Source organism: Melanostigma gelatinosum (assembly GCF_949748355.1).
Source record: "Melanostigma gelatinosum genome assembly, chromosome: 24".
NCBI lineage: Eukaryota > Metazoa > Chordata > Actinopteri > Perciformes > Zoarcidae > Melanostigma > Melanostigma gelatinosum.
Genome location: NC_136657.1, coordinates 1,870,027 through 1,893,131, shown reverse-complemented (window position 1 = coordinate 1,893,131; position 23,105 = coordinate 1,870,027). Strand labels below are relative to the sequence as shown.

Below are 23,105 nucleotides of genomic sequence, written 5' to 3'. Positions count from 1 at the left end.
GAGAAGGGCAGATGGAAGACACGTCAACTACACAGCTCATATTGCACCAAACACAACACAGACCACAAGAAACGCCATCAAAAAGACACAGACACTCGAAACATCGAACATCGAAAGCAGCGCCTAGAGTGGGGAGCACCAGAGGAGCCACTGTAACGAAGCCTTAAATATCTACGTTACTGACAGTACTCAGCTTCAGCTTGTGAGGTAGTTGTGTGTTTGAGTAAACAGTTGTTTACACACTGAGTTCCTCTCTTTATTCGTTTCATACCACATGTTAGTGGACAGAAAATGAATCCAGCACTGTATAAATAATAAAGTTATCATATCGCAACCCAATTGATGAATCGGCATGCAGTGTTTGGCACAGACGTCAGCACACACCTCTCCTGCATCGCCAGAACACGTAAACTGTCACTGTGTCGTTATACGGTATCATATTGTGTCAATATATGGACTTCAGAATCTGGATTAAAAAAGCAATTTAAAGCATTCAACATGAACCTTTTGTGACCCGATAGTTGAACATCAGCACAGAACTATTCCAACAATACCAAATGCAGTTCTGTAGTCGAGTCTAGACTGAACTGTGTGACGCTGGCCCTCAGGGGCTTGGCAGGTGAGTGAAGGGCCAGACTGGTGTGCAAATCTAATCCTGGACCACTGACTGACAGGATGGGACTGGATTCGCCACTGAAACTATCACCATCAGTGAATGTGAAGAAAAATGCCTCGAGACAGAGCTGATAAAAAGTGGGAGCAGAACCAGAATTATAGACAATGAGACTTGCAAAGACTCGAAAGTAAAAAAAGTAGATTTTCGGCCACTTTTCGGCGTAGGTCTTAAAGGGATTTATTGAACAGCAGACTTTGAGTCAGATCCGCTGCACAAACCACTGTTCTTTTTCATCTGCCCACTGGACCCACTGACAGCAACTTACACTTAACGCTCAAACAACTGGAAGTGAGGATGGACTTTTGAAGTCAATGGGGCCACTGCAAACACCTTTCAACTTGTTTTTCTGAGGCAATTACAAAGCCCAGCGTGTCCCGGTTGACCTTGTCCGCTGATGGTCCGCTGGTCAGCTCTGGCTCAGAGTTTAAACCGCACTGCGAGGGCACTTGGCCGCTGGCCGCTCCCTGCTGGGCTCCAGCACCACATCGAGGTACGAAGCCAGGCGGAGGAAGACCGACAGTGTCCTCGTCGACCCAGAAACCCGTGTTTGCAAAGTTTGCCAGAGCCGTCCACCTACACCACTTACACACACAAACACTTCTCAGCTCACACCAACACAAACAGCCTCTAAGCCGTGCCACTTATCACCCTCATGCTATTCATCACTGTGTACACTCGTATCGATAGCATTGATATTGCTGCGGAGCGTTTGCTGGTCACTGAAGATACTTATTACCACTAAGTCTCTTCAGACTGGCACTATTGGCATCTTGCAAACTCAGTAGGAGGATCGGAGCGTTCTATTATCTCAAGCGGCATCTCATTATGCACACTTCATCTCAGTGCTATAGATGTTTAGATGGCTACAGCGATGCTTCAATCCCCCCACACTAGCTCAAAGAACAATTCATCCAAATGGCCCGTGAACTCATCTTAAAGCATGAGTCAGCTGTAGTAGCAACGTGCAGACTGTAAATGCCTGTGTGAGTTGCTGCTACAGTACCCGCTCTAACATAAACATTCATGCTGATACAAATATACAGAGATACTTACAGGAAGCATGGTAGCACATAAAGTTAAGATTAAATACATGCACGTCATCAATGTACACACAATGCATGCAAACGGGACTCTCCCAAGGTGAACTCACTGCACTGAGACGCACTGATGTTGGTGAATAAGATATAATCAAAAACATACTGTGGTTGAAAGGGTGGTTGGGCGTCTGTTGGTGTACCTACAGTAGATCGTACAAATAAGTCTCCTTTTCTAAAAAAATGAACAACAACAACATAAGAAACACAAAACTCACAGGTAGGCGGCCTTGCCCTCTTCTATATCTTTGCCCTTGCTGCTTGTGGTCAGCACGCCGCAGTGACGCAGGGAGAAGCAGCTGAAGCCCACCAGCACGAGGAGCAGCAGCAGCGCTCCCAGGCCCACCACCATCCCCAGCCCCAGCCCGCTGAACAGGGATTCTGCCGAGAGCAATGACACACACGACAAGGGGAAAACACGGTTAGCAAGTTTGGTTCATATACTAAGATGCAGACAGAGGTCGGGGGTCAGGTGTAATGCGGCATGAGTGGAGCTGGTGGATGTTCAACGTCTCACTCAAGGAGGTGACCTCAGGTTGGATGCCTGCAGAGACGCCGCCTGACCTCCAGCCTCGCCTCCCCCTACATCCATACATGGAGGGGGAGAGCTCACTCACCCCGACAAAACTGTTTGCTGTTGTTACTTTCAAAACCACTCGAAGGGCAATGAAATCCTCCGCAGTCAGTTGGAGGGTTTCCAACATCTCGATAAGTCCTAATCCACAACGCCGGGACTCCACACAATCCTCAGCGGACCATCTTGATTATTTGCGTGAATCCAGCAAATCTTTTCCAAAACAAAGGCGTTTCAGCCCTACAGACGTTTTGTATATGCAGTCAATGGAAAGAAAGTTTCCAAGACTTACATAAGTGATTACAGGAGATCTACAGCGCACTGAAACAGGTGGAAAAGGCTTTACTTGGTGCTTTATTTGTATTATCAGAAGCTCTTCAGCTTCCAACTTTCATCTTTTCACAAAACCACATTATGAGCATTTTCGAGGCCTGAAACTACGGAACAAAACACTGTATTTACCCTCGAACCCTGCATCTTCCTTCTCCGTCATGAGTAAACACCTCTGGTTTCCACAGGTGCAGAGGTTGTGTGCACTATTCAGCTGTATATTGTACCACACTGCAGCTCAAAGTAGCAAGCGTCAGCGTCACCATGATGCTTCAGCTCAGTGGCCACTGGGCGCCCCCTTGATTCCGTAGCTTGCAGCAACTAAACAGATTCACGTGGGAGGCGAAGTAAGAAAAGTTGAAATGCGTTCTCTCGGAGCGGTCAGCACTGAGCCCTCAGCTCGGTCGGGAACAAGCAGCAGAGGCCCGCATTCAATTGAAAGTAATGAGAAACTGAAGGCAGTGCAGCAAAGAGGGGGCTCCCAGTGGGCACAGCTGAATGGAGTCGTGCCCTTAAGTGATCCTGGGGTTGAGCAAACTGAGCATCCGCTGTAGCATCGCTGCTGACAGCTGGAGGTCAGACCTTGCCAGGAGTAATCAGCGACGCAAGAGTGAGTGTGAATGAACTTTGCTGCTGAAGAAGACTCTTATATGGGTGTTCAGTAGCCTGTGAGTTAAAAGGAGGATCAGACATTGATATGAAGGTGCAAGTGGCCAGAGACGGCCGGGGCAGTGAAGTCTAACACCTCCCAGTTAAGAAAAGACCCCTAAAGTGTGGCAAAGCAGTGAGCTGAATACAGAAGATGTTGTCCCACCTACAGTCAAGCCTGAATATTGTATCATTTACTTCAATTCGTCAAGACTCTGTTTTACGGTTATTCGTTTACTTTGGAGACATGAGAGAAAAACAAAGTCTTCCTCAAGAACTGAAGGTAACACAGGAGGAGTTATCGATATCCAGATGGTCATTTAGAGGGTGAAGCATTCCTTTAATGCACTTCCATTCAATTTAGAAGAGTTTGTTTGAGGAGGCCCTCAGAGAGTCAAACATAATCATTATTAAACCCGAGCTGGTTTGAAGGAGAGTCCTTCCTTGTGTCCATTTCGACGAAGGAAGCCTTGATGTGACTCAAGTGCACTCAAGAGCCAGCGAAGAAGAAATGCAAAACAACCATGAGAAATTACTTTCAACGAATTTGCACATCCTTCACAATCAACCCCAAAAAGACTTCAAAGAAATGTGGACCACTCTTCTGTAATTGTCGAGACCTGTGACTGTGGTCAACTCAGCAGACACTTAAATTGTAGTGCACCTATATGCTGAAATTCACGGTAAACTCATTCAAACGGCGCAGATCGGGAGCGAGCGAAGGACTTTGAAAGTTAACGGAAAGATTGACGTGAGACAACATCCGGTTTCTTCAGATGAACATCCGCTTTTCAGAATAAGATGCCAACAAAGTATAAATATTGCATCATGGAAATTAGATTAAATTAATTATATTCACAGTAAGTATAAAACATGCTACCTGCATCTTGTGAGTTAAAGGTAAAATACACCTAAATTGTGCGTAAAGTGTCTTTATTCTTTGATTTGAGGGTTGCTGGAAATGAATAATACCTGACAATCAATTAAGATATTTTACGAAGTAAAAACTCTGAATTGAATTTGTACCTTCAAATGGCACATTTTTTTTAAATTTTTAAGGTGCTATAAAAATGTTTTTCTCAAAAATTCCACACAATGACTAATTCATAAGTTCAGGACAAAAATGGGTAATATCACAATATTTGAGGTGTTACGAAAATATTTTTTCTCAATAATTCCATGCAATGACTGATGTATATGTAATCAAGGTATCGTTGACTTAATAATTGTTAATAGTTGTTTAAAACATTTAATAATAATAAATAACCACAAAGAAATAAGAATGAAATTGAATATGATTGTCTGATTTATGTTTGTTTTTTGTTAAAAAAATCTAAGAAAACACTTTGAATCTGTAGACTACTGCCTAATAGTCTTATTGTTGCCATTTGATAACAATTGCTCATATAAGCCTAAATAAGCCTAAATAAGTATATTTATTATTTAGAACAAAGGTTAAATGTTATTTCACAAGTTTCAAAAAGTGCCCCCAATTTTTTGAAAATGCCCCTGGATTTCAGTCAGTGGGGGCAAAAATTGCAATGAGCCCAGTCTAAATGCTATCAAGCCATTGTAGAGATGATTAAAAGTGATTATGACCGGAGACATATGTAAGTGGCTGTTAGAATATTCTGAGGATCCCTTTCTGGTCACATCGTAGCAAGTTCAGACGCTCTTATTGTGAAGAATGTGACAGGAAACGAGCTGCGTGCGGGGGGAGAACAGAGGACTTACGGATGGGTATAGTCTGGAAGCTCGCCGTGTGGCTGAACTCTCCTTGACCCTTTCCGTTGACAGCTGCCACTCGAACCTCGTACGTCGTGTTGGGCTCCAGCCCCGTCAGCACCACGGTCGCTGGAGAGAGACAGGCCCACAGTTCATGTCACCTGGAAACGTGGCGACCATCAATCACGTAGATGGCAGAGTGCATCATTAAAAAATGACGATCTGCAGGTGACATACTATCGCTGCAGTTCGTGAGGACTAGCACCTCCAATTCGCTCCACAATACACAACAAAGGCAGGTCGATAAAGAAATGCGTGTCCCAGTTTAATGTGGGACAACCTCAAACACATCCAACACCATTTGGACGAACTGGAATGGTGGACCAGTCGACAAGGTTCAACAATCACGTAAGGTTTAAGGATCCACATATCGTTGCAATGGTAAGCGACGTCCAAACCAGCATTCGAATACTTTTTTCACAATTTTTGATGATATATTCATCACCCAAAAAAGGCCATTAGATAAGGAAAAGTAATTATTAAAAGTAAATATTCATCCTGCATCAACTTTATTTGCTATGAGTTATTCTCAGACAGATAGCGCTGGTTGTTGCTGTTGTGTGTAGGTGCGGCGCTGTCCAAGGTACTGAAACAGAGCGGAGGAGATCGATAGACAGAGTCATAACAAAGTCTTTTATTAAATATGTGTCACTGGCTACAGTCTCTTTTTTTTTCATTGGCCTACATTTGGAGAATCTCATTTGTATGGACTACTTACTTACTTACTTATGACCGTGTTCTGTACTTCAAAGTTACGCTAAATGTACAACCGGACCTTTTTCTCTTTTCTGAGAGATGCATATTGGAGTATTTCATCTGGATTTGAAAATGCAAAAGGAAACATTATGATGAAAGATCTGCCGTTTGTTTTTCTCTCTTTTCCTGTTGCTGTAGGCTAATAGTGAATAGTATGAGTATAATATTAGGATGTCAATAGAAGACAGCATTTACAGTGTAAACACATTTCTATCATTAGCAATACGTTTTAAAAGACAATGTATTCAAAGAATAGATGGACAGATCAACATCACATTATGATTAAGACTATACGAACCATAGTAAAACAGCGTATTCTATTACATTCATACTGTGACTCTTATTGATTATTGAAGAAAACAGGAATTCTCATTATGACCTGTCAACAATATTGTAACTACTGTCAAGAATCGGCCATTTCATTTTTATGCCGTACAAAAAGGAAACGGAAATCAGGGCTAAAAAGCAGTCACGTAACGTTTGCATGACTGTATTAAATGGTTTAAGACATGGATAGTATTTATGTTCAAGGGTCACTGAGAAAAATAAATATTCACCTGCAAAGGCCTTTAGGTTATACAATGAACATGACCCCCACTCACTCTGCATGATGTGGGACTTGACGTCCCTCCATTCCTTTGAGCCGACCTCCTTGTACTGGACCAGGAAGTGGCTGATGGGTAAGGCGCCATCCGAGTCGGGCTTCGTGAAGGTGACGGTCATCAGGTGCTGAGAAACGGCTGAGAGACGCAGCGCGTATGGATTTGACGGAACATCTGCAAAGGAAAAACAATGACATGGGTCGCAGCATTTGAATTATTTCAGATATTACTTTTCAAATGCGTTGCTACTTTGAGAGGTTTTTATTTCAAACCAAACATACGCCTTGACATTTGGACAATGACAACAATAAATGCATTTTCTAACTGAAGATGAAGGCACTTTCACTGCTGCACTGTGTGCCTTCGACCTATTACATCACTGTCATCCCAGAAATCTAACTAAATATAGACATAATGGCTGTAATACCTGCAAACCATGAAAGCAATTCAACACAATTCCCGTCAGTTTGAGGTGAGGTGAAACTGGAGGACTTATTTTAGCTGCAAACCAACCCACATGCTATTTTTTTGTGATTTTATCACTTTGAACGCATCAGTGCAGACATTTCTAGTGTTGCTTTACTTAAGGTTTATGTGTAAAGAAGTGATGAGTCCTTGCAGTTTACATTGGAGATAACCGACTCAAACTTACAACTACATGAGTGTGTGTGTGTGTTTCCCTGTGTGAGTGTATTTCTGCAAGATTGTGAGTGTGAGAAAAACTTTCAAAACACATTGTTTCCTGCAAGACTGTGTCTGCCACTGTGTGAAAATAATTATTAGAACTGAGCACGGTGAACATTTGAACTCCGAACAAGACTGCAGGGGTGCACGTGTTTCCTGCTGATTTGACTGCTTAAATGCTTGTTTAATTTCCACATGAGGGATCTGATAGCACGGATGGAAATGCAGTGTGGAGGAGTTGTGGGGGTTATGTCAGGCCACCTGGGCCCCAAGAGTAACAGTCTTATTTGTTTTGCCCAAAGACAATGTTACACATCTAATTGCTTGAACATTTCACCTTGTAATAAATCATAAGCACCGACATCTACTCACTGCACTTAAAAATGTTGTTTCCTGTGCTGTAAACCAATGCTGCAATGTGCGTAACAAATCTTTTGTTTTTATTCTGTAAATGATATGTAAGCCGACAGTAGGGAACGCGCTGCTGTTGCAGCTAAAATAATAAAATACAATTACGAAGCCTGGGAAGAGAAAGAAATTGAAGGATTTCTAAGATTGAAGTTGAAAAATGTACAAAAAAACACGACTTCCCTTCCTTACATTTTTAGGGCCCGAGCAACAGACAACGTCGGGCCAGCGAAGGCCCTATTGAAATTGTACTTGTTTGGGTAAACGTACGCATGGTTGGAGGACTTGCCATGCATGAAAACTCACCAAATTTTGGGGAAGTGTCAGGCCTGGTGAAAATAGCCATCTGAAAACGAATGCATCATTCTGTGTAACGGAATGGCTCTCTAGCGCCCCCTACAAGTCGGACCGGCGACGATGGTCCTTTAGCGTGTCGGCTTCGCTGGTTTACTGTAGCGCCCCCTAGTGATAGTTCCTATCAGGAACATCAGATTGTGAAATGTGCAGCCGCACAAGTGTCTTCACTTTCGTTGGCTGATCAGACCTCTGCTCAGGACAGAGCGTGCCAGCTAATTAGCAGGAATACTTGGAAACACCTGTGCAGCACCTCTAAACACGGATCGGGCGTTAAACATACTCACACTCAATGTCGAGGAACATGCTCTTCCGATGACCTCCGATCCTGCTCAGGGCCTCGCAGTCACATCGACCCAGGTCCGTGAGCCTCACGCCGCTGATGGTCAACACCGACTTGCCGTGGCGTCCGCGGACTTCGAAGCGTCCGTCCGGACTCTGAGGATGCAAACACACCCGTATGCAGCTTATTGTCATGTTCCTCTGTTCAGCTGTCACGCAAGAGAAGGCCAGACATTCTAGCTGTTTGGTTTGTTTGTGGAAAGTCTTGAGTGACAAGTTGTCATTTACATCCCTATCATTTCCACTCACTTATTGCCCTTAATGAGTAATAGATAACCTTTGTCACGCCAAGAAACTACTTTTCAGAGGCCCTGCCGACGGTGCATCAGAGAGCTGCAGCAGGGTTTTCATTGTGATCGGATTCACTGCGTAAACTACTTCCAGACAATGCCACTTTTTAAAATACATTTAATTCATATTCATGCAGAGTAGCCTTTGCAAACCAAAGAGTCCTGCACCAGTTTCAATAAATCAGATGAACACAAAGGCTTTTGTTTGCGACAGTGTTTCTTTTTCAATATATATGTGTCATGAAGAAGTTGTCACGACATTCTCTTTTTCGCAGACGAGGCACCGCCATGAATACCCCCACCCCCACATTTATTAAGCTTTTTAACTCAGTGGTTCTCAAACTTTTTCTGTCACGCCCCACTTTGGAGGAAGACAAATGTTCACGCCCCACCGCCCCAACAAAATTGTAACAAAATGGTCCATGTTGAACTTTTATTGAATCAACAACATTCTGTGCTTTTTCAAATAATAGAATAAAGAAAATTGCAATCACTTTCAAGTAAACCAGATTGCTCCATCAGACAAAAACAAATAAAATGTGCAACCACTTTGTTAGAACAATGCAAATAAAGTTCTATCTGTGCAAAAAACAACTGATATTTTGCAAAAAATAGCTTATTGTGGCTGCAATTCAACTGTTTTGCACTGAATATCTTTTCAAAACAACAACGTGCAACCTGTGCAAAAGAAAATGAGTGCAGATATGTGTGAGCCATCACGTTTTATCAGTATCAGTGGCTGCAATGAGCTGCTTTCCACGACAAATCTTTTTAAAACGGGGTTGCAGACTTGATACGGCCACTCTCAATTCATGCTCAATGTTGAGCTTCGATCTGTATTTTGTTTTGAGAGGCAACAGCAGAACAGCCGATGTCACAGAGGTAGGACGTGGCGAAGGGAAGCAGAATGCCCGCAGCCCTCTGACCCATGAGTGGATGCTCCCTCTCCACACCGAGCCAGAACTCACTCAGTGTTTCAGATGATGTCTCTTCATTTTGCACACTAAGCTACACGTGTGAGTCGCCAAGGATCTAACCTGTATACGGCCTAACGTAAACGTGAAGTTCTCAATAAAGTTCTTGAAATCAAAATATTGCTGCATTTCCCGCTGCGCCCACCTGTAATACCGCTGCGCCCCACTAGAGATGACAACAGGGTTGCATTTCAAAGTCATTGGAAGTTGACATTTGGCAAATGCAAGGTTTCCACGAGAAAGAGATGGAATATTCACAATTCATGCCGCAAAAACATCGTCGTCATGTTATGTAGATGTCGGGGGGAGGATCAGACAAAGTGTTTTTGTTCCTCCCACTTTGGGTTTAATCAAACACACAAACGTTCAAAAAGGCCCTGGATGTATTTTTGACAAGCCCTCGGGGCAGCTCTTCTTCTTGTCCTCTCCTGTCGAACTGAGGACAAACTGGTCTCTACAGTGACGTACAAGCGGCCGCGGCTAGCTGGTTAGCATGCTCAACTCAGTAGACAACTCTATGGTCCCTTCTGTGTTAGGGTTGCACTGGATTGGAGTGAAATCAAGTAAATGCCATCTACATGTTGGAAAATGTGTAGATTTTGAAGATATACATTTGTTTTTCTTCTGTCGATATGCCCTGTGTTATACATCCTATGTGTGTGTAAAGTTATAGCCAACAACCACACAGAGCCAGATGGACTTCCTGGCAGTCTCTACCTTGTCTCCGTCCACGAAGGTCTGGCCGTTGCTGGCTCTCCTCCAGGAAATGTCGGGCAGAGGCTCGCCCTCAGCCACGCAGGAGATCATGGCGGCGCTGCCCTCTGCGGCTGTCACGTTCTTCAGCTGGGTGATATGGGGCTGGACTGGAGGCCACAAGAGGACGAAGGGGAGAAGGAAGTGAGTAAGTAAGGAAGGAAATAAAAATGACATGGGTGAAGAACAGATTGAAAGGCAGGGGAGAAGGTGTGAGGGAGGAGGGAGGACTGTGGAAGTAAAAGGGTGAGCGGTACAGAAACTGTCAAAGATCTAACTCATAAGGGGGCGGAGATGAAGGCTATACCACGGGGGTTTAAACACAGAGCTGATGCATGACTTACTGACGGTGTAGGCCAAGATCATTCATACACTGCAGTCGCACTCCACAGTTTTGGGCTGCCCTCTGGCCTATTTTGTGCACATTTCTTGGCCTAGACGACAACACAAAAACTGACTTTGCAAAAGTTTTAAAGAAAAACAAATCAAATCCCCCTCTCCTTCTGTGTGCGTTCCACCTTTTTTGTTTAAAGAGAGTTATCGATTTTTTGTCAGAAGGGTGCCTCTCCGGCACCGTGTGAATTTGACGCAGAGCGAGCACCACGATAAGTGCTGCAAAGCGTGCCGCTGGGACCTGCTGCCCGCTCGCCTCCTCCTGATAAAGCCAGGCCTGAAACCTCAGGCATGGCACGGCCACTGAGCACGTCACATGAATCATGGATTGCTTCTCCCAGGAGGGAGCAGTGTTTGGCAATTCCACATGGCTTCAGCCTGAAGGTGGAGGAGCCATCTCTCGGGATTTTGGGAGCTTGTCAAAACATAGGGCCACACAAACACACATATGACTATACCTGCAGGGAGCTTCAGTGCATAGATCAATGTGACCTTACCAGTATATATACACAGCTGTGTTAGTTAACTCAACCTGTTCCCGACTCCAATCGTTTTAGCTGTACATGCTACCACACCCAATCATTTCACTTGTTCATAAAAACAAATGAGCTCAATTATGGAGCACTTAGGTTGATCGTACATCTGTTAAACCTTGCAGAGCCTTTTGTGTTGGACAGAAACACGCATGTAGGCACTTCCCCTCAATAATGCGCATTCAAAGCCGACCCACACACACACACGGACGAATGAAACTCTTAATAGTTCTGAGACTGGTGTGAGTGTGTGGACTCTCATTTATCAAGCATGGTGCAAAACCACTCTGCAGGGAACATTATTAATAACGCATTATCTCAAACATTTCAACTCAAAACGGGGAAGAACCGAGCAGCATTCGAGTGCCAGAAAGATAAAAATCCAGAATTCATTTGACTTTCCAGGTTTAGGGTATTTTTTACAAAGTTTATTCTTTTCAGCTTGATGCGTGATTTTAAATGTTTTTTTAATAACCCATTCTTATTAAAAACAAGAATATTTTATTCCAGCATTTGTTAACAACCATAATTACACTTTAATACATTAATTATAATTATTAAACTGCAAATGTTGTGCTGACACGTTTTGCATAAAAAGAGGCTCAGTCTTGCCCTCACTCTGTGAGAAGGACATTAATGGTTTCAGTGTTGAGCAGAAAGGGACATAATGACAACTGATGGAGCTTTTTAACACCATAAATATATATAAATACAGACAGTTTGACTCATTGTTGGCTTGTGACGGGATAAAGAAAAGAATTAGTGATGCCTACTTTCCACTTACACTGCGAGATATCTATCCATGCAGGTAGTTTGGGTTTTATCTGTCCAACTTCTTTATATTAAAGAAGTAGTCCCTATGAATCTTTGTTTTCACTTATGTTTAGATTATCCACAGTAAACGAGATGCAAAGAGAAGTCTGTTCAATGTTTAAAATGTACTTCTGAAACTATTTTCATGGCTTGTTTTCGACCAGAGGTGAGAGAGATTGTTTTTATCTCTTTCAATTTTATTTTTCAGTGAAACAACCTCCCTTTAGGTCAACAGTCTTAAGGGGGATTTACAGATTCCAATAATGGCGTAGCAACATAAGCTATGCTATGGCTCAGTCATACAGGTTTAGGCAATGACACTTTGTGTTTAGGTTCAGTAAAAGAGCATGGTTTGGGTTTATAAGTATGTTTGTCACGAAGCCGACTTGAACACTGACTTTTGGTTTCACACTGGACGCAGACAGCGGTCTCCTTGGTGAAAGTCCTGTGTTTGTTTGCTCTGTCCATCCACCCGACAAAGGAAAAGAACGGACTACATCTCAAAAGCTTTGACATCAGCCTGAGAGCAGCCCCTGCGTTAAAACTGCGGATCAGAGTCATGTGTTTAATGGTTCATCAGACGACAACACACACTTTGTTTCTAACCCGAAACTCAAAAAATACGGATGAATGAGCAGTCGTCAACTTAAACATGCTTACCAAACACTTTGAGGACGATCTCTCTCTCCTGAGATCCTGCCTTGTTGGTGGCCTTGCAAGTGTAGGAGCCCCCGTCGACCTGTCGGATGTTGCGGACTGTTAGCATGCTCCAGCCTCCGTCCAGCCTGATGATACTATACTGCTCAGATGGCTCCAGCTCCTGCCCTTTCCTGCGCAGACATAAAGCAGAAGCACACTCCGCAGATGAGCGACGACGACAAGAAAGTATGGCAAACCAACTCCCACCTGACAGTGACCTCCGCAAAATTCACTCTGCAGCACATGTTTGATGTTACAGATGTATAATCTTAGCACTTTGGGTGTCAACCGATCCCATAAAAGAGAGGCTAAGTGCAGACAGCTTGACTTTGAAGCTATTTCTAGCTCTGTCGCACCTAAACAGGCCAAAACATGACAGCACTTTTTACAGAAATCCTTTCAAGTATAATAGAAAGTATTGTTTCGGAAAGACATATCGCACTTTAATTGAAGAACAATAGTTCAATGAATCATTTGTAGTTTGTCATCAGAATTCTTCCCACTCTACGACTTCTCAAACTCGTATTCTCCGTCGGCGTTCGAGTCTCACTTGTGTTGTTGTGTGCATTCCGCTTAAGACAGCAGCGCTCACTTAATGACTCCGGTGTGGTTGTGGAACACAGTGCTGACTTAATGTCTTTTCTTATTGGACTCTGTTGGGAAATTAGTCAGAAAAAAAGCAACGGCTAAATTGATCCATGTCTATATTGAAGCTTCATAGCAGAAGCGTAATGGTGTGAAGCGGGCTTGCAGCCTCCCCGCTTGTTTATTTACCGCAGCTTAAACCAGCCGTGCAATCCGTGAGGTTAAAGGGAATCTGACTTTTCCCCCTTTTTAACACAGATTTAGACAAACTCATGGCCGCTTTTTTTATCCTATAAAAGTATGAGACTAGCGCAATGACTGGATGTTTATGGGTTCAGCAAAGCCTCCAAAAGAAAGGGAAATACACTTTAAATTCCTCAAAAGGTTCATGGACGGTTAACTAACAAAAAAAAAGCAAAGTCACTCATTTCATTCATTTATTGTTCCCTGCAGCGACATCATGCAGAAGAAATAACATCACAGTTAAAACGATGTCGGATCGTCCTTGTCAATGTCACATCATTTCAGAATGATTTGAAATGTCTCCCGTGAATTATCATGCAACGATAATGTAGCTGCGAAACAACTGTGATCTTCACTGTGATGGTTTACGTCAAGAACGTTTCCATGCATTTTTATTTGCGCTGTAGTGCAATTAATAGCTGCCTAGAAGGCAGGAAGTGCTCAGTCAAAAATGGAAAAAACACTCGTCTTTGTCAGCAACCATGCGAGGAATAATTGATTTGTACGAAACAGCCTCAAACATACAGCAACACAGCTCTGGTCCATTCAAATGAATTAACTAGAAGCAAAAAACAAAGTGTGTTTATAAGGAAAGAAAAAGCATGAACTTCACTGGAATGACAATGAAGGTGCAACAGGCTTGTCACGATTGCCTGCTGAGTGGGTGCAAGCCAATTACTGGATGCCGAGCTGTAGAGTGGGTTGTGTGGAGTCAAATGCTCTTCAGGTGCAAATTTCCACCTGGTGCTACGTGGCGTGTGATACGATGGTGTGGTTGCTGAGGCCAATGTGCGAGGGCGGACTATACATTCCTCTGTAGGCTGTTTACGTTCACACATACATGGGCAGAAATAAAGACGTGCAGTGGCACGTAGGTTATCTGAAGGAGCTTAGGCTAGCTTGAATTAAATGGTCAAGACAATAACTGTCAGAAGTATGTGGATGTTTGTTTTACATGGTTTGGGTTGGACCCTTTAGTCCCCTTAGACATTATTGTGCTTCCAATGGTGTGGCAGCTTGGAAAGGCCCTCTCTTGTTTCAACATGACAGTGCTCCCTGCACAGGAAAAACGGGAGAGTAATTTTTCCGGAGTTACAATTATTTTCCACTGAAGGAGTCATATTTAATCATTTTGGAGTGTAATTACTTCCAGTAGCCAGTAGAGTGTGAGTAAATATTCAGAATAAAATCTATTGGAGTAAAACAGCGTGACCACGCCCACAACGGTTCCTTAAGTTTCGTTTCTGCCGCCATGACACCTCTCGCTACACTGGAATGAGCTGACGTTTTATGGAACGGAAGGGCTGAAGTGAGGAACAGAAGACGGCATTTGAAATAACATGTCAGGTAAGGTCATTCGTTTTGGTTAACTTCATGTGTGTAAGGTACATTGTGTAGCAACATTGCAGCTAACCTAACGTTACTTCACTATTTGCATTGTCAGATATGAGCCGTAGCTTCTGATTGTTCGCGTTAGCAGATGCTAACGGTAGCTTCTAACGTTTTCACATAACTTAGTCACAGTCAAACGTTAGCTTCTAACGCATTAACATCAATTCGCAAAATATTTGGTGGTTTATGGACATATTAACGTCGACACACCTGGATTAAAGTCTCAATAAAGTAGTATTAGCTATCATCAGTAGCCAGCGGACTTCACTGAGCAGGTGCATGTGTGTTTTATTCTGTGTAGAGGGGCTGTCTTTTGCTGCAGTTAGTTGGTGCAACAGGTACATTTTACTGTGAAAATGGCTATGTAGAATTTGCAGTTTGTTGGCGTCAACACGTGTATTTTACTCAGAAAGGAGCTGTTAACGACCGTTTTAAGCTGCATTTGTTGGCGCTAACCTGTGTATTTTACTCTGAAAAGAGCTGTTAAAAACCGTTTTAAACGGACTGTTTCTAGCTGCGTTTGTGGGCGCTAACACGTGTATTTTACTCTGAAAAGAGCTGTTAACGACTGTTTTAAGCAACTGTTTCCGGCTGCGTTTGTTTGCGCTAACACGTGTATTTGACTCTGAAAAGAGCTGTTAACGACTGTTTTAAGCAACTGTTTCCGGCTGCGTTTGTTTGCGCTAACACGTGTATTTGACTCTGAAAAGAGCTGTTAATGACTGTTGGACTGTTTCTAGCTGCGTTTGTTGCCGCCAACACGTGTATTTGACTCTGAAAAGAGCTGTGTTGATGGACTGTGTTTCGCTGCAGTTCATCAGCACCCTGGTCGATGCAACATGTGTGTTATACTTTGAAAAAATGCACTTCACTCTGTTGACTGCTAAAACTAGCTGGGCTTGACATTGGCACGGGCCACTCGCGAAGTGCGGGTAGAATTCCGCAGCATAAGCTGATTGATCTGTTGCACTGTGGCATGCTAGAGACGGCCAAGTCGGAGACAACCAGGTGAAGTAGACATTGTTCAAGATGAGACAACTGGTTACATTTCTGATGATGTGTTCACGCCAAACGCAGTAGATTACATACAAAGTCTATGCACAGCCACTATGAGACTGGAGTGACGCGAATTGGCGATTCAAGCGAATGAACAGGTCCCTTTAGTACAGCGTAATAAAGACGTGCTTAAAATGTCCCTCGTTTTTATAATGAAATAGTTTACCCTTGTGGAGACCTACTATTAGTCCATGCATCATGTCTTTCTAATGTTGGCTTACTGTGGTATTACTAATGTTGGCAGTCAGCTGTTTCTGATAATGAAACTAATTTAATTGTTTTTGTCATGAAGGATGCAAGCTGTAAGAGTGAAGTACAGAGATCGTCAGAAGTACATTTGTTATGAGGGGCAACTAACCTTCAAATAATTTTTGGATTGTGGTGAGTGAAAAATATTGCACACACTAACCTGTGGAACAATACACTTGGGATGTCACTCTATGTTTTGCATACCTGAAAGTCTTTTCCCTGGAATAGCAAAGGTCTGCATGGAACACTGTCAGTTTTGGGATTACAATGTTCAAGTGAAGATGGCCTTCTGATTGCTGTCTGTTATGTTTTTCTGCAAATACACAACCGATTCATCACTAAGCTTGTCCCTTGGTATTTTGTCTTCACAGTTGCCAAGAAATTTGACCTTCCAACCTTGGACTTAAAAGTCTATGATGAATCAAAGACCGAAGTTGATGAGGAGGTGTTTGAGTTTCTACTAAAGAAACAAGACATTGGTGTGCTGGAGATTTGTCTACCCCAAGACCCAAATCTTGAGGGTTAGTTACTTATTAGCTTATAACTTCATATTTATCTGTACGGCTTGGTCAATCTAACATGTTTTGAATATGCAAGACAATTTAATATATCTGAGTTGGGGTTTTTTAAAATCTTATTTAGATATTTTGAAATCATCTCTGCTCACCCTTTCCACAATTTCTGGAACTGTTGTGGGCATGATACAATGTGAAATATTTGCATTCCTCTAATAATGGATGTGTGCACTTATATTGTCTTATAGTCACATTGTTAATCACATTAGTTCAATGTTAATATGATTTCTAGATTCTTTGAGCTCCCCTTCATGCTCCTCCTTTGCAAGCTTCAGTGGAGACAATGAGAGGGACTCGGACGACACCACTATATTGCAGCATAGTCCTGCTACAAGACAAAGAGATGAGGGAAGTCATCTAGCTCAGGTAAGCTCTGCAGTTTCCCTTGCATCCTTTCTGAAGGTTTAAAAAAAATGCCAAGGTTGAATGGTAAATGGCTGAATAACTGAAGTTGTAAAATTGTGGCCATTCTGTTTGATAATACTTGATGTCATTATTGTTTTAAACGTTTCATTGTGTTCATTTTTGTTCTTCCCACTTAGATGATTGAAGACATCCTGAAGAACAAACCTGGAGGAGAGAGGATCATGAATGAGTATGCCCGAACAAAAAGCCTAACGGATGCCAGAAGACGTGATATGGTCAAGATATTGGTCGCACATATGACAAGTGAACATGGGTATGTTGTCATGTTGTTATTATTACATACCTGCACTCCTAATACACATGTGTGTCTTGAATTGACACAGTACAACACCCCTCTTTTAGCAGGTGGAATTTACACATCAATACTTTTGATTGGAGCACATATAGTAAAGTCTGTGTGTTTGTGTGTAGGACAAGTCCTTCAAGGCGCGTTAAAGAGGACTACGCAAGGGGCATCACTACCTTGTACCCATACCTGGCCGATCCTAGGAGCAAGTTAGGCTATGTAAGTACATTAAAACGTCTAACTTATTTACTTTTCACTTGCTTGGAATGTAAATATTTCAACTGCTGTTTTACAGATGGGTAGTGTTTTTATTTCAAATAAAGATCTGTAAACATTACTGCATGGCAACAAGGGCTGTCACTTTTTGAACATTTGTTTGAATGTAATTAACATTCAAACTCTAATGACTCATTTGAATAAAAAATGTACAGTCTATATCCACAGCTGACTGTTTAACGTAGTTTACTTTGTCACCCAACAGAGGGCGCTCTAACGTATTGCGTGTCATTTCATATTTGTTCGAGTGTTATTTTTGGAAAAGGTGACAGCCCTAATGGCCACCATCTCTGCCTTCCCCGTAAGTTGAACTCTGGCGGTGTTAAAGCTCAGTTTACTTTCGCACCGCAAGGGTTAGCCCATTAACAAGACACAACACTAACCGTGTAATACAATAACCTCTGTTTTTCAAAATAACTGTCATTAGAAAGAAAGGCCTCATCACAATACTAGGAAATATGATAGTTTTTGGGGAAAGATTAAACTATTTCAACTTGTTCAATCAAACTGAATAACCCTTTTTACTTTAGGAGCATTATTACAATGCAGAAGATGGGAGTGGGTATCTGGCATGGAGACTGAAATTTGTTCAGAAGGAAGCATCGGAGGGAAAAAAGAAGACCTGCAGTCAGTCACAAACACTAACTGGTATGTGTGAAGTCTAATTCATAATGCATGATGAGGGAATAATCATATAATGTATATATATATATATATATATATATATATATATATATATATATATATATATATATATATATATATATATATATATATATCCTATTTTTCTTCTGGAGACGTAAGTGCCTGCATGGCCATCCTTGCAGAGTTTTCCAAGCCTTATTTCTTATATCTTAGGACATAATATCATATACTAACCCAGTAATTGATAAAAGTGCCACCACTATTACAGGTGGTCCAAAAGCAGAAAGAGACTCATTCAGAGTGGAAAACGGGCTAACCACAGAAAGCCTGTGCTGCGAGGCCATTGCGCTTATGAAGCATACAGCTGATGAAGCAACTGTGAAGGAGAAGATGAAGCAGACCTTTACCTATCGCCAAGACATGGTTCATGACCCAGTGAAGTCCTCTGAACTATTCACAGCGTTTCCAAGATTCCTGGACATGGCAGGACTGGTATGTGAACGTTCTACTGCCACTGTCATGACAATATTATTTCTGTTCTACAATAGCCTGGGTAGGGTTGTAAGATCTGTCATGACCATGGTGCTACACCATAATGTTTACTGTTCTGTTTTGACCAATTCTATCTTGTCTGCAGATTGACCAAGACTTTGGTCTGATGTTTGGGGATGCTGCTACTACAAAGTTCCTGGAGAGATGGCCTACTATCTACAAACAGAAAGTCCTCGAACAAAGCCGTGGCCTCACACAGACAGCCGATCTTCAAGACCTGGTTCAAAATGCTGAATGCACAACAGACGTGGAAAATGGTATGCTAAAAGTTAAGGATCATAGTTATGGAAGAGAGAATAGTTTTTGAATGAAAAATGGATTGACTGTTCGCTTGTAGTAAATGCTTGTTTATGAATTTTTACTTCCAGGATGGGACAGTGACATGTCATCCATTTTGGTTCTTGTCCACCTTCTACCACCATCACCACATGGCCGCAAGAGACCAGGAAAACTCTCAGCCAGACAAGCCAGTGACCGTCTTGTGAAATTCATTAAGGTGAGGTTACAGTTCAATTAAACTGGAAAATCGTCACTGTTCTGTCCCCTTTTCTAAACCTTTCAATCCTCTTTTTAAGATTATGGTCAATTAAGACATTTCCTTAAACTGACTAATTTTATAGCTGACTAATTCATTATTTTTTCTGTCACAGACTGGGATGAGCATCCAGGGGCATCTGGACGGCATCGTGGAAAGCCTTCAACCATACCTGCTAGCTGTGGGGACCCAGAAGAGTCTGATTCACAAATACTTCATTGTGATTGACAAGCATGCAATACCTTGTAAGTCACCAGACACACTTGCCTGTTTTGATGAGCTTTTCAAAGCTCATTTTGTCTTTGGTACTTCGTACAACCAGGATCTGGTAAATGTGTACAACTTCTTGCAAACCACGATCTTTGAAATCGATGTTGATACCACTAAGGTGAATCCAAGGGTTGCAGAGTTGAGGGCTCGGATGCTGCATTGAGTTGATACGAAGATGTTTTGTTTTATTTGCAAAATCCCCCAGGCAAACACCAATTCCCTGACAAAACACTTGAAGTTGATCCACGGACTTTGTTCAGGAAAGACCCTTCGTCTTAAATGTGGTCAGGCTGGTTGTTCACTAGTTTATGGCACTTTTTCTGGGTTTCGAAAGCATCTAAATAAAGCACATGAACCTTGTTCTGATCCTGGTGAAGGCCCATCTACATCTGAAGATTTAGCAGCAAGTAATTTTGATGACTTGCCAGCAAGAAGTTCACCTTCTGACTCAGTCCTTCTCAAAAGGAGTCTTGTAGACAGCTGCGCTGCAACAGTAGCCGAACTTAAAGTGGCAGGCGTAAGTGAAACAACTGTTAACTCTTTGGTAATTTCGATGGAAGAGATTGTTGACGATATCCATAATCAAGCAAAAGAATCTGTGAAGAAGTGTCTATCTTTACAGGAGCCTATCAAAAGCGACATTGAGAGCAAAATTGATCAGTGTTTCGAAAAAATGGAAAATCCCTATGGTGTATTAAATTCTGAGAGTAAAAGAAGGCAGTATTTTACAGAGAAGTGGGGAAGGGTAGACTTAGTTGAATATGTTCTTGGTACAAGATTTGATACCCTACGCAATCGCACCACTGGAACTTATGATCAGGTTGTTGTCACTGATAAATTAGTTTACATCCCTATTTTGAAAACTTTACAATTTATTTATCAACATCCTAACATAAAAGAGATGATGCAGACTTCAAGTTCAGGAGAAAATCTTCATGACTTGTGCGATGGAGATCTTTTCAAGAGTCATGATCTATTTTCAAAACAGAAGCATGCCATTCTGATTCAGCTTTTTTATGATGATTTTGAAACTGCAAATCCTTTAGGCTCAAAACGGGGAATACATAAATTAGGTGCACTCTATTTCACCTTGCGGAATTTTTCTCCCAAGTACAACTCAAATCTGCTTAATATTCATTTGGTCGCTTTATTTCATGCCCAAGATGTTAAAACATATGGCTTTTCTAAAATACTTGATCCACTTATGCAGGATATTAAAATACTTGAGAAGGATGGAATTCGGGTCCCCTTGTATGATCAGCCAGTGTATGGAACTATTGTCCAAGTTACAGGTGACAACCTTGGTCTTCACAGTTTGTTTGGTTTTGTTGAATCATTCAGTGCCAGATATTGTTGCCGCTTCTGTCTTGCTGAGAAAGAAGACTTTCAGACTGAGTTTAATGAAGATTCACCCAAGATAGTTTTGCGAACTCGCGCACTTCATGCGGAACATTGCCAAATGATGGAGACAAATCCCACTCTTCCCTATGTGATGGGCGTTAAACGTTCTTGCATTCTAAATTCCTTGCAATATTTCAATACATGTGAAAACTTCTCTGTCGATATTATGCACGATATCTTGGAGGGAGTGGCACAATATGAAATGAAACTTCTATTACTGCACTTGAAAGATAAGTACACAACATTAAAAGAAATAGACTGTAGAATTAGGAGTTTTAACTATGGCTATATGGAGCAAAACAACAAACCTCCTACAGTTAAGTTAAGGGAGGACTCAAATGACTTGGGGTTGAATGCAATCCAATCCTGGTGTTTACTTCGCAATCTACCACTTATCTTTGGAGACTTGGTTTGTCCAAATGATCAACACTGGTATTTGCTACTGCTTTTGCTTCAAATTGTAAACATTGTATTTTCACCAAAGTTATCAAAGGGTATTACTATTTTTTTGAAACACTTAATCGTGGAACACCACAGGTTGTTCAAGCATTTGTTTCCAAACAAAAGGCTGCTACCAAAACATCATTTTATGGTGCATTACCCTATGTGTATTCTTAAAATTGGACCACTTTTGCATAGTTGGTGCATGCGCTATGAAGCAAAGCATCATTTCTTTAAGAAACAATTAAAAAGCTTCAAAAATATCACTAAAACTTTGGCCAAGAAACACCAAAATCAAATAGCATACAGGTGGCAGACATTTGATCCCAATGAAGTGATAATTGGTCCAGGTAATATGGTAGCTTTAAATGTGCTAGACTGGGGCTATGAGATAGCTGAGACTATTCAGGTACCAATTGACACCAAGGTTTTAAATATTAGATGGGCCAAACACCATGGAAATATGTATCGGACGGGTTTAGTCGTTTGTCTGAAGGTTCATTGTGAGATGCCAGTTTTTCACAAAATCCACCATGTAGTTCTGAAAGATGAGAGGTTATTGTTTGTTACATTTGCCCTGCAAACAGTGTGTCTTGATGAGCATTTTAATGCATATAAAGTTGTGTGCACAAAAGACGGACCTCATGTAGTTGATGTGAAAGAGATTTTCTGTTATAAAGCATTTGATGTACAAATGTCATACAGGTGTGATGATGCAAGTTTGTTTATTGTGCCATACTGTTTCCTATGATGTCATAGTGAAAAGGCCAAAGTGTTCCAAAGGTCCAAAATGTATTCTGTAAAATATGTATGGATACATTGCACATTTGTAATACAAAATAATAAATTGTGCTTTGGTAAATACTGATATCTGATTTATTTAACTTGTTGGGTTTAATGATAACCTTCCAGAGTAAGTTCTCTCAGGTTTTAATCATAATTTAGTTCTCTATGGAGTGTAATTTAGTTCTATATGGAGTGGAATATAGTTCTATATGGAGTGGAATATAGTTCTATATGGAGTGGAATGTAGTTCTATATGGAGTGGAATATAGTTCTATATGGAGTGGAATGTAGTTCTATATGGAGTGGAATGTAGTTCTATGTGGAGTGGAATGTAGTTCTATATGGAGTGGAATGTAGTTCTATGTGGAGTGGAATGTAGTTCTATGTGGAGTGGAATAGTTCTAAGTTGAGTAAAATGGCAGTAGAGTTGTTTTCATTTTATGCTACATAGAGTAAATTATCATCATCTAGAGTTAAATACAAACACTGAATAGAGTAAAAAATACTCTGAATCATTAACTCTGAGGCAAGAGTAGATTTTACTCTATATAGACTGGGACCAAATGTTGTATTTTATTGAGTAAAATTTTATTCAATTTGAGTAAAATTTACTCCGACAAATTTACTGTGTGTGCACAATGCCATGTGAATGAAGGAATGGTTTTCTTTTGTTGCGGAA

At 41.6% G+C, this 23,105-nt stretch overlaps 2 protein-coding genes across 2 annotated transcripts in view; one reads left to right on the top strand and one right to left on the bottom strand.

The window, feature by feature from the left end:
* Positions 1-23,105, bottom strand: part of LOC306797448 (neural cell adhesion molecule 2-like) — a gene marked incomplete at both ends in the record, with an annotated part of 117,008 nt that overhangs the window by 13,670 nt on the left and 80,233 nt on the right. Inside the window, 7 exons of the mRNA XM_079296814.1 lie at positions 1,036-1,249; positions 1,989-2,151; positions 5,057-5,176; positions 6,466-6,639; positions 8,199-8,349; positions 10,235-10,380; positions 12,670-12,839. Coding sequence (XP_079152940.1) covers positions 1,036-1,249; positions 1,989-2,151; positions 5,057-5,176; positions 6,466-6,639; positions 8,199-8,349; positions 10,235-10,380; positions 12,670-12,839 — 1,138 coding nt within the window. The remainder of the gene's footprint in view (positions 1-1,035; positions 1,250-1,988; positions 2,152-5,056; positions 5,177-6,465; positions 6,640-8,198; positions 8,350-10,234; positions 10,381-12,669; positions 12,840-23,105) is intronic.
* LOC306797069 (uncharacterized protein) lies at positions 14,643-22,978 on the top strand. Its single transcript, XM_079296251.1, has 11 exons — positions 14,643-14,883; positions 16,277-16,365; positions 16,605-16,754; positions 17,041-17,174; positions 17,351-17,487; positions 17,646-17,739; positions 18,327-18,444; positions 18,710-18,933; positions 19,079-19,250; positions 19,362-19,489; positions 19,644-22,978. The coding sequence occupies exons 5-11, from the start codon at positions 17,351-17,353 to the stop codon at positions 19,959-19,961; spliced, it is 1,191 nt and encodes a 396-aa protein (XP_079152377.1). The 5' UTR covers positions 14,643-14,883; positions 16,277-16,365; positions 16,605-16,754; positions 17,041-17,174; the 3' UTR covers positions 19,962-22,978.

What these genes read in the sequence shown, in the direction of transcription:
- LOC306797069 (XM_079296251.1), top strand. Translation starts at nt 17,351, where the DNA reads ATGATTGAAGACATCCTGAAGAACAAACCTGGAGGAGAGAGGATCATG. An exon ending in TCAGTCACAAACACTAACTG is followed by an intron (nt 18,445 to 18,709) that starts GTATGTGTGAAG and finishes CCACTATTACAG; the next exon opens with GTGGTCCAAAAGCAGAAAGA. An exon ending in CACAACAGACGTGGAAAATG is followed by an intron (nt 19,251 to 19,361) that starts GTATGCTAAAAG and finishes TTTTACTTCCAG; the next exon opens with GATGGGACAGTGACATGTCA.